General features: G+C 42.1%; 1 protein-coding gene across 1 annotated transcript; it reads right to left on the bottom strand.

The window, feature by feature from the left end:
- Positions 1–8: 8 nt before the first annotated feature.
- Positions 9–11,759, bottom strand: LOC113222839 (solute carrier family 35 member F2-like; the record flags this gene model as incomplete). Its single annotated transcript, XM_026452433.1, has 4 exons — positions 9–429; positions 1,830–1,989; positions 7,160–7,287; positions 11,576–11,759. Coding segments are annotated over 4 exons (633 nt in total), but the record flags the coding sequence as incomplete, so codon positions are not given.
- Positions 11,760–12,031: the final 272 nt, after the last annotated feature.

Genomic DNA, 12,031 nt, shown 5'->3' with positions numbered 1-12,031 from the left:
AACTCCTTACTGGTAAATGCCTCTACCACATGCTAATCAGGAATCCTAAGCAACACACATGTTTTAAGAGAATAGGAAGTAATTCCTGATATTTTAACAATCCTCTAATAGACACTCAGCAAGTTATTAGGTAATGGCAAAACCACAATTACTCTTGCATCCACCTAATACTAATTTCAGATGTGAATTTGGGCCAAATAAATAATGAATATTAGTAGTTATCTATAATATATTTGCTTATTTTGTTTTTAGAAAAAATTGTAGAATCTTACAGCTGTATACCACTGATAATTGTTCCAAACAGGCCCACCATTCCTAAAAATTCCTGTCTGCTCAGCTTCTTCACGATGTATTCCTCACAAACATTCGAAATGGCATAGAGGGAAGCCCCAAGAAGGACCAAGATGTCGCCCATCAATACATCACTCCCTGCAGGAAGATAAGCCACAAAAAGCAAAACACTGTCAACAGGTGAACCTCTACAGCATGCCTCCACGCGGTCATCTGACTCGTGTTCATTTAAATGACGCTAAGGAAGAAGAAACTGGTTACTAGAAGTTTATGTGTGAGTGTGTGTGTGTGTGCGAGCGCGCATGCACATGCATGTGTTTGAGACAGTCTTGCTCTGTCGCTCAGGCTGGAGTGCGGAGTGCAGTGGCTCAGTCTCGGCTCACTGCAACCTACACCTCCGGGTTCAAGTGATTCTCCTGCCTCAGCCTCCTGCGTAGCTGGGATTATAGGCACCCTCCGTCAGGTCTGGCTAATTTTTGTATTTGTACTGGTCTTGACCTCCTGAACTCAAGTGATCCGCTCACCTTGGCCTCCCAAAGTACTGGGATTACAGGTGTGAGTGACTGTGCCTGGCCTAATTTTTGTATTTTTGGTAGAGACGGAGGGTTCACTATGTTGGCCAGGCTGGTCTCGAACTCCTGACCTCAGGTGATGTACCCACCTTGGCCCTCCAAAACGCGGGATTACAGGTGTGAGCCACCGCACCCAACCTGGTTACTAGAAGTTTAAAGTCTCTTACTCTCTTACTCTTCTCACTTTCTGGTTCAATTCTGCTGTGATTTTTCATAATTTAACTCCTCAGAAGTCTAACAGGCTAGAAATTGATATATTGAATATATTATAATGTAAGGCCTCAGAAAATGATTCCATGACATGACAAATTAATGGAGTTCACTGAAGAGTTGGGTCAATTTGAAAAATGGGAACCTGCTTTCAAAGTAATTTTCCCTTTCAATCCAAGGAGACACTTAACTCACTTGTAGATTGGGTGAATCATAGACCTTAATTAGATTTTATAGTATCAACTGTAATTTTCTCTCTCAATCCAAGGAGACATTTAACTCACTTGAAGCTTGGATGAATTAATAGACCTTAATTACATTTTATACTATCAACTGAATTCAACACAAAGTGAGGCAAAGTGTTCTCACCTACACAGCGACTTAAAAAGAAATACTCCAGTGAACAAGTTTCTTCGTTGATTAAATAAAAAAAGAAAAAAAGAATTGACAGTAGGTTTTCCAGGAACCAATCTTAAATGTATGAGACAAAAGATGATTGCAAATATATAAAGAAACTTTGCTCTCAAGAGACAGACAAAACTATTTAATGCAACAAAAAGGAAGAAAAACTGTAGGCTGGTAGGAACATACAGATTGTTCTGTGGAGGTAGTTACAAAATACCAGATACAAGTAAATCTAAAAATATAATTTCAAATGTAGTTAACCAGAATGTATTTTCTGCTTTTTACTATAAAAAGATATAGTTTGCAGAATAAAAGTGAAAACATAAACAAAATTCTGTGACTGAAGCTTACCTGAATTGTCTTCCCTCCCTGCTAGTATGTCTGCACCAACCATGGTTCCTACACCCAACAGACAGACAGCCACGGCAACGAAGTGGATCACTCTGTACCTCGCATAAAGAATAAACCACGACAGAGCCATCAACACAGGAATCCCAAAGCAATCCAAAAGCTGCATGGAAAGAGAATCAACAGTTTAAAACATATCTCTCATTAGCTAAAAGATGGGTAATTGGCTGGGCACGGTGGCTCAAGACTGTAATCCCAGCACTTTGGGAGGCCGAGACGGACGGATCACGAGGTCAGGAGATCGAGACCATCCTGGCTAACACAGTGAAACTCTGTCTCTACTAAAAAATACAAAAAACTAGCCAGGCGAGGTGGCGGGCGCCTGTAGTCCCAGCTACTCGGGAGGCTGAGGCAGGAGAATGGTGTAAACTCGGGAGGCGGAGCTTGCAGTGAGCTGAGATCCGGCCACTGCACTCCAGCCTGGGCCACAGAGCAAGACTCCGTCTCAAAAAAAAAAAAAAAAGATGAGTAATTAAAAAATAATAGAGTCAGTATTTATAATAGGAGTCAGTATTTATTGAGCATTTATTATTGCCAGCCCTATACTAAGAGCTTTACCTGGATTCACTCATGTAATCCTCACAACAACTCTATGAGAATGAAATTACAATCCAATTTTATACATGAGAAAATGAAGGTACAGAGAGTGAAATGAGTTGCCATAGTTAAAAATGGGATGACAGCTGGGCACAGGGGCTCAGGCCTGTAATCTTAACACTTTGGGAGGCTGTGGTGGGCAAATTGCTTGAGCCCAGAAGTTCGAGATCAGCCTGGGCAACATGGTGAAACGCTGTCTTCACAAAAAAAAAAAAAAAAAATAGTTGGGTGTGGTGTTGCACGCCTGTAGTCCCAGCTACTTGGGAGGCTAAGGTGACAGGATCACTTGAGCCTGGGAGTTCAAGGCTGCAGTGAGCTGTGATGGTGCCACTGCACTCCAGCCTGTACAATACAGACAGACCCTGTCTCAAAATAAATGAATAAATAAAATAATAAAATACAATGGAAGAGTCAGTTGCTGAACACAAGAATTCTGCTGAGGGCCTGTGCTCTTTACCTCTATGCTCCCACCTGTGTATATCTTTATATTTTATTTTATTTTTATATTTTATTTTTTTATTTTTTTTATTTATTTTATTTTATTTTATTTTATTTTATTTTATTTATTTTATTTTTTTGAGATGGAGTCTCGCTCTGTCACCCAGGCTGGAGTGCAGTGGCACAATCTCGACTCACTGCAACCTCCGCCTCCTGGGTTCAAGCAATTCTTCCTGCCTCAGCCTCCTGAGGAGCTGGGATTACAGCCGTCTGCCACCACGCCCAGCTAATTTTTGTATTTTTTAGTAGAGATGGGGTTTCGTCATGTTGGCAAGGCTGGTCTCAAACTCCTGACCTCAGGTGATCTGCCTGCCTCGGCCTCCCAAAGTGCTGGGATTACAGGCATGAGCCACCATGCCTGGCCCTGTGTGTATCTTTAAGTTCGGTAGACAAACATGCTTTCCTGCATGCAACCATTTACTCAGCCAACAAATATTTGCTAAACACCTTGCATGTGTGAGACACTGTGAAAGCAGCTAGAAATAGAGGTGAACAGGACAGAGCAAGCTGTGCTCTCAGGAGCACACAAAGCTAGAAAGGACATGGAATAAATAATCACACCAGATATTTCACTGGAATTGGGCTAAGTGCTACAAAGAAGCACCGGTTACTATGAGAGAACAGACACCATCTCCCTGACAAAGCATCCAACCCCACCACATGAGACACACTCATGCTCACGGCAAATATTCTTGCTCATCTTCCTCAGGTGCTTCTCCATCACCTGTTGATAATAGGTCCAGAAAACACTAGCTATACACCTGATACTGCTCATCTGGAAGGCAGAGGGATTAAGCATGCCAAAATTATAGCAGGCCCAAAGTTGTTTGCAAGATAAAAGATAAAAAAGAGACTGAATTCGTTCAATTCTTAAATTCACAAAATTAATGTGCATTCAAGGATAAAATATATTCAAGAGATTCTTGATGCATTCCAATGTATTTCTTTCAAGGAAGAAATATATTCCTTATACCAATAATAGTCCTGAAACTGCTGTTTTATTGCTCCCCCTGTTGTTTCAAACCTTGTCCCTGATTCTCTCCGTATCTGGTGAGTCTTGAACAAGACAGGCCCCTAATCTCCAGCAGCCCATTCAATCCTGTCCACAGTTGTTTACTGATTGCCTTTCACTGCAGTAGCATCAGTGGAGTCCAACGCATCATGTGTAGGAATGGCATCTTGCCTTGTTATTTATTCCAGCTGCAGAACTCTAATCTCCTAAGTGCTTTATTGAGCCTGCCTGAATAGCAAAACATTAAACGATTCAAATGATAATACCCTGTCCCTGAAGACACCAGCAGAATCCAGCCATATGGCTTAACAAAATCTCAACTACATTCCTTAAACAAAAAAAAGGAGAAAAAGACATTCTAAGAACTACCACAGAAGATTCCTTTATCCTTGTGTCTTAAAATCAAACTTAAATTTGCTCTAACAATTTTTGTTGGGCAATGAGGTAGCTGCCTAACATCATGGTCAGAGCTCCAGAGACCTCAGGCCCCAGCCCCACACTGACCAGCTAGATGTGTGGTCCCCAGCCAGTCACTCTCCAAGTCAAAATATAAAATAAAAAGATCAGATGAAATGATCACACAGGTTCCCTCCGACTCTAACATTCCATGACTTCTCATCTGATATCACCTTCAGACATGTGAACCTTCTTTTCAAAATGCATTCTTGGTGGCCGGGAGCGGTGGCTCATGCCTGTAATCCCAGCACTATGGGGGCCAAGGCAGGAGGATCACTTGAGGTCAGGAGTTTGAGACCAGCCTGGCCAAAATGGCAAAACCTTATATCTACTCAAAATACAAAAAAAAATCAGCTGGGCGTGGTGGCGCATTCCTGTAATCCCAGCTACTCAGGAGGCCGAGGCTGCAGTGAACCAAGATTACCCCACTGCACTCCAGCGGGGCGACAGAATGAGACTCCATCTAAAAAAAAAAAAAAAAGCCAGGTGTGGTGGCGCATGCCTGTAATCCCAGCTGCTCAGGAGGATAAGGCAGGAGAATCACTTGAACCTGGGAGGCGGAGGCTGCAGTGAGCCGAGATCATGCCATTGTGCTCCAGCCTGGGTGACAGAGCAAGACTCCTCCTCAGAAAAAAAAAAAAAAAAGTATTCCTGGTGATGGATGTCTTCTCTGATTGTTTCAGTTCTAAGAGTATCAATTTAATTTTTAAAAATTATTGTATAGTCACAGTAAGCAGGGTACTAAGGCAGACTCTGCCACGTGGTTAGTATAAAAATGAGTTAGACCATATTAGAGGTACAATAGAGTATAGAAGAGAACATGAAAATTGAATTAGCCTTTGACAATGAGGGGAGCAGGCTTCAAAAAGGACTGCATTCTAGGAAGAACAGAGCAGCACAGGAGAGAAGGAGCAGGCCATGAGTGGGAAATGGGTTGATGTGGCAGTAAAGTGGGAAGGGACATGAGCAGAAACCTAGGCCACATCATGATCTTCACGTGAACTATTCCATGACTGTTGGTAATTACAGAACCTTCTAAGGAACCCTTAAGAAGAAGGTTCAAAGACCACCTAATCCAAATTTCCATCCTTTTGGACTACCCAGGCCAGAGATTTACTCAGGTGGAGAACCAGCTTGAATCAGTCCTGTGACAGCCATCTCTGCTGCTGGAGAAAACATGACCTTGTTAGATGCCTTTTTTATAATACATTCCTCACTAAGGCCGTAAGTGCATGACTTTTAGCAACCAAATGCTTAGGTTTTTCTAAGAGGCTGCGTGAAAGAAATTGTTTTCAATTTCTTTGAAATTGAAAGAAGGCATGAACTTCAGTTGCAAATATCCAACTGTAAGTGTTCTGTTTAACTGTGTTTAGGCTTTGCACCAATTCCAAACTTTTTATCATTATTAGAGATCAAAGTTCCTGGGAATTGTAATTAAAATGTATGTGAGATTATGAGAGTAGATGTGACAAGAAAATGCCATTTTCTGCATACTTACATATACTTCATTAACCAATGCTAAAAGAGCACTAACTCCTATTAGTGATACTAGGTAACTAACTTCATTCTCATGCTTCATTCTCTAGGTAACTGCTGGGTTTAATTTTTGCGAAACTTTAGGTTCTTTGTGTGCCTCCTATGGTGTCTGTCTTAATAAATCATTTCCTCTCTCAGCTTTTTAACCCATACTGGTCAAAGTCCAAGAGGTTTGCTGAGAACAATGCTTAGCAAAATGTTACAGACAACAAAGTATTTAATATAAGGCACTCTGGCAATAACATTTAATGTAGGTTCACATTGGGAAAATACTGAGTTCTCAACAATCCTTATATTTTCTATGCAAAATAAGTCTAATTTCAATTTTTCCAGTCCCTAAAATTTAGAGTCAAGTAAGAACATCTCTGTATTTTGTATAGTGAGAAAGGGATATATCAAAAAGTTATAAACTTCAAATCCCACATCTGATACAAACTTTTTTTTATTATTTAAGAAAATGAAAAAAAAAGTTATGAACTTATTAAACTGTGACATCTAAACCTGGCATTTGAGTCTATCTCACTTTCACCTCCATTTATAAAACATTTTGTAGTTAGTAATGGTGAGTTAATGTTATGACACATCCCATAGTTTGCTAACATTAAGACAAATGAAATCAATTGTCTTCAACTTTACAAAGTTGAAAACCTCTGCAATGTAGGAATGAATATTTTTCTTTCAATGCAGCAAGAATAAACCTAACAAAGAAACAGGAATGGGAGTTTTAACTCTGGCTACCACCTCTCCCAAAAATGTCTAATGGGTTTCTTCCAATGGTTCCTTTGTCATGAATATCTACTATGCTTGCAAAGCTCCAACTTTCCTATAGAACAAAGGTATATCTACTTTCATATGCCATGTTTCAGCAGCATATAAAACAGAACACATGTCAACACCACAGCATCAACTGCCAACTAAATATTTATGCTTATTGTGGTAGGAACTGCTCTGCCACAGCATTAGCAGTTTGGGGGCAGCTTAACTGGTATACATTTTCACTAATTCTAGGAAACATTACTCATTAGAGCATATGCTCTACTAGAAAACAGCACCCACTTGTGTTTAGGTTTTCTTCAACTGAACAGTTTTTCAATAAAATTAGGTCAACACGTATGACTTCGTGTTCTCCTTTTGAAGCTATAAAATCCAAAGTGGTCAGAGGGCTCCCTCTTACCTGGACACTGGTTAGAGTTGTGTACTGGTAGGCTCTGACAATCATATAATTAGCTTCCACATCTGCTAGTCCCAGCAGGATGTACTTCCACCATTTTCTTTTCAAGATTACTAGAAGGTTATCACTGCCTGGTTGAAAGAAATCTGGGTCAGTATGTTATTTGCAAATGATACCATACATGTTGATTTGAAGATCAAAGAGTAGAAGCAAGAATTTCCCCCCCCCCCCCCCCCCCTCCTCCTCCCCCTCCTCCTCCTCCTCCTTCTTCTTCTTCTTCTTTTTTTTTTTTTGAGATAGGGTCTCATTCTGTTGCCCAGGCTGGAGTGCAGTGGTACAATCTCAGCTAACTGCGACCTCTGCCTCCTGGGTTCAAGCCAGCCTCCCACTTCAGCCTCCTGAGTAGCTGGGACCACAGGCGTACGCCACCATACCCAGCTAATTATTTTTGTATTTTTAGCAGAGATGGGGTCTCACCATGTTGCCCAGGCTGGTCTCGAACTCCTGAGCTCAAGCGACCTGCCTGCCTCAGCTTCCCAAAGTGCTGGGATTACAGGCGTGAGCTACCATGCCTGGCTATTGTGTATTTCCAGCGTGGCCCCCTCCCAGTTTCCATTCTTCATAACCCAAACTCCTGCAACAGCTCACCAGAGTTAGATTTTTTTCTAGTATGAAACCCTAGTTAAAATGTCATCAGAGACCAAGTGTTCAATAAAAGCACCAGAATGAAAGTAAGAGAAAAGTGGTTAAATTCCCTTTCCTAGCTGGGCATGGTGGTGTGCACCTGTAATGCCAGCTACTCAGGAGGTTGAGGTAAGGGTGGAGGACAGCTGGAGCCCAAGAGTTCAAGACCAGCTGGGCTTACATAATGAGACTCCACCTGTACAGTGGAGTCTCACTGTACAGGTGGAGACTCACTGTACAAGTGGGGGAGGGCAGGGCGGAAGGAGAGCCCTAAGGAAAAGAGCTAATGCATGCTGGACTTAATACTTAGGTGATGGGTTGATAGCTTCTGCAAACCACCATGGCACATGTTTACCTATGTAACAAACCTGCACATTCTGCACATGTACCCCAGAACTTAAAAGAAAAACTTTTTTTAAAATCCCTTTCCTATCATAACAGAAATAAAATTTCTGGATATGAGCTTGCATGTCGCCATTTCTGACAAGCCACGGACTATCCTAGGAAATGAAATGTTTTCCTAGAAATTAATTGGTTATTTAACTTCTATCCATGGGCTTCTTCAAAGAAAAGTCTGCATGTGATCGTTCTTTTGGAAGAGATGTGCTTTCAAGTGAAAAATAAGTCCATGATAAGTCTGAGAAAAGACTTAGTGGCACACTGAAGAAACACATTTTATTCCCTCAAATTATATTTATTCAAATTAATTGGATTCACTACTTTGGAGAATCTGGCATCACAGGAGATGCAGAGTTGGCACATATATGAGAAGGCTTTATGGCAAGATAACTCACAAATAAAAGTAGTGAGAATCATAACCAAATAATTATCAGTAAAATCCAATTAGCAGGAACATCTTGAAAACACACAAATAGGCCGGGTGCAGTGGCTCACACCTGTAATCCCAGCACTTTGGGAGGCCGAGGTGGGCAGATCATCTGAGGTCAGAAGTTCGAGACCAGCCTGGGCAACATGGAGAAACCCTGTCTCTATTAAAAATAAAAAAATTAGCCGGACATGGTGGCAGGTGCCTGTAATTCCAGCTACTAGGGAGGCTGAGGCAAGAGAATCACTTGAATCTGGGAGGCAGAGGTTGCACTGAGCTGAGATTGTGCCACTGAGCCGAGATCATGCCATTGCATTCCAGCCTGGGCAACAGGAGCAAAACTCCGTCTCAGAAGAAAAAAAAAAAAAAAACATAACAACACAGAATTAGTCTTCCTAGCATCAAATGGCATAGGAAGTACCTAACAACCATCCCTTAGGGAGACTAACTGCACTGATATATTTGGGAGTCTCACCGAATTCCTGAAGGCCAATGCTTCCACAAAGAGCAAAGTATAGGATTATTAACCATGTATAGTTCCACTCCCAGCTCTTTTTTTTTTTCTTCCTTTGGAGACAGGGTCTTGGTCTGTCATTTGGGCTTGAGTGCAGTGGTGCCATCTTGGCTCCCTGCAACCTCAGCCTCCTGGGATCAAGCCATCCTCCACCTCAGCCTCCCAAGTAGCTGGGACTACAGGGACATGCCATCATACCCAGGTAATTTTTATATTTTTTGTAGAGAAAGAGTTTCATCACATTGCCCAGGCTGGTCTAGAACTCCAGGCCTCAGGTGATCCTCCCACCTCCAACTGCCGAAGTGCTGGGGTTACAGGTGTGAGCCATCACACCCAGCCCTAAATTTCAATAAAAACCTTTAGATAGCTGGTGCATGGGATGAAATAAATTACTGTAATTTCCTGAGTGTGCACAGTGCTGTCCTTCTTCACTGGATTCATTAACCTTTGTGAGGCTTTTTCTTCTGCTGTGTTGGCCACATGATTCAAAAGCAAGTAGTAAATTTAGAATCAGACCTTCAAACCCCTTTACAACGAAGGGTTAAACTAAAGTTTTAAAAAATAATGAAGCTGGACGGGCATCTGTAATCCCCACATTTCGGAAGGCCGTGGCAGACAGATCACGTAAGGTCAGGAGTTCGAGACCAATCTGGCCAACATCTCCACTAAAAATACAAAAATTAGCCGGGTGTAGTAGCACGTGCCTGTAATCCCAACTACTAGGGAGGGTGAGGCAGGAGAATCGCTTGAACCCAGGAGGCAGAGGTTGTAGTGAGCCAAGATCACGCCACTGCACTGTACTCCAATCTGGGTGACAGGGCAACACTAAAGCTGTAGCTACCAGGAGTTTGTGGGGAGGGAAGAAGGAATGAATAGGTGGAGCAGAGGGATTTTTAGGGCAGTGGAGCTGTTCTGTTTGATACTGTAATGGTAAATGTATGCCATTATACATTTGTCAAAACCTATAGAATGCACAATACCAAGAGTGACCCCTAAGGTAAATTATTGATTTTGGTTAATAATAATGTATGTGGCTGGGCCCAGTGGCTCACACCTGTAATCTCAGCACTTTGGGAAGCCGAGGTGGGAGGACTGCTCGAGCTCAGGAATTCAAGACCAGCCTGAGCAACATGGTGAAACCCTGTCTCTACAAAAAATACAAAAATTAGCTGGGCACAGTGGCTCACACCTATAATCCCAGTACTCTGGGAGGCCAAGGCAGGTGAATCACTTGAGGTCAGGAGCACGGTGAGACCCCGTCTCTGCTAAAAATACAAAAATTAGCCGGGCGTGGTGGTGTGTGCCTGTAGTCCCAGCTACACAGGAGGCTGAGGCACAAGAATCACTTGAGCCCAGGAGGTGGAGGTTGCAGTGAGCCAAGATTATGTCACTGCACACACAAAAATAAGGCGACCACCGAGATCTACACAATCAACTAATGTTCCATTTACCATCTTTATTTAGTTGTAAGTAAATACTTTGGAGAGTAAGGTTCTTGACTTTAAGTGTTTTTAATATCATCTTAATATTTTAAAATATTTTTTAAATTGCGGGGGGACCTAACTTGTAATGACATTTATACTCTTTAGGTCGGGTCCAATGGCTCACGCCTGAAATCCTAGCAGTTTGGGAGGCTGAGGTGGGCAGATCGCTTGAGCCCAGGAGTTAAGAGACTAGCCAGGGCAACATGGCAAAAACCCTTCTCTACCAAAAAAAAAAAAAAAAAAAAGGCATGGTGGCACACGCCTGTAGTCCCATCTTACTAGGGAGGCTGAGGTGAGTGGATCACTTGAGCCTGGGAGGTCAGGGCTACAGTGAGCCAAGATTGCATCTCTGCACTCCAGCCTGGGTGACAGAGTGAGACCCTGGCTCAAAAACAAACAACAACAACAACAACAACACAGAACACTTTTGGCCGGGCGCGGTGGCTCAAGCCTGTAATCCCAGCACTTTGGGAGGCCGAGACGGGCGGATCACGAGGTCAGGAGATCGAGACCATCCTGGCTAACACAGTGAAACCCCGTCTCTACTAAAAAATACAAAAAACCAGCTGGGCGAGGTGGTGGGCACCTGTAGTCCCAGCTACTCGGGAGGCTGAGGTAGGAGAATGGCGTGAACCCAGGAGGCGGAGCTTGCAGTGAGCTGAGATCCGGCCATAGCACTCCAGCCTGGGCGACAGAGCAAGACTCCGTCTCAAAAAAAAAAAACAAAACACTTTTTTTGGACAACTTCTCTGTTACAAACAGTATGGTGCGACTTACTTTAATCAACAATTTCAGAGAATTATGCATAAGTCTCTAGTTACTACTTTCACAGAATTCAGAGGTGTCATACTTTTCTAGTAATTTTTATGAAGATAATTTTGTTGAAAAGGTAATTTCCACATTTGACATACCTGATCGAAATGCCAGCATCACTGTATAAATTAGGAACAGCAAGCAATAATTGATAAAGCTCTGAAGCATGGGGGTGTTCACTTTGTATCTTTCTGCCAAATACTGGCTGGTGATGGCTGTCCCACATATACACAAGGACAACATCTGACCCAGAGCAATTGTTTTCAAAATATTCCTGGAAAATAAGGGAAGAAATCAGAATAGCTTGCAAATAAGTTATACCTTACACACACACACACACACACACACACACACACACACACACACAGCTAAACACAAACGGAAATGCTAATTATTCCAGGTGATTCTTCATTTCATTCTATGAAATCAATATTAAAATGTTAGTTATTAAAGGACTACATTTTAATTCTCTTTTATCTTTCTGATCCCCTCCATTCCCACAAAAGCATATTCCCCCATTTCACTGAACATCCATTTAGAGATCATTTTGATTA

The sequence above is a fragment of the Piliocolobus tephrosceles genome, unplaced genomic scaffold, assembly GCF_002776525.5.
Source record: "Piliocolobus tephrosceles isolate RC106 unplaced genomic scaffold, ASM277652v3 unscaffolded_35490, whole genome shotgun sequence".
Classification (NCBI taxonomy): Eukaryota; Metazoa; Chordata; class Mammalia; order Primates; family Cercopithecidae; genus Piliocolobus; species Piliocolobus tephrosceles.
Note: the sequence above shows the minus strand (reverse complement) of the source record. Positions and strands in the feature narration are given on the sequence as shown.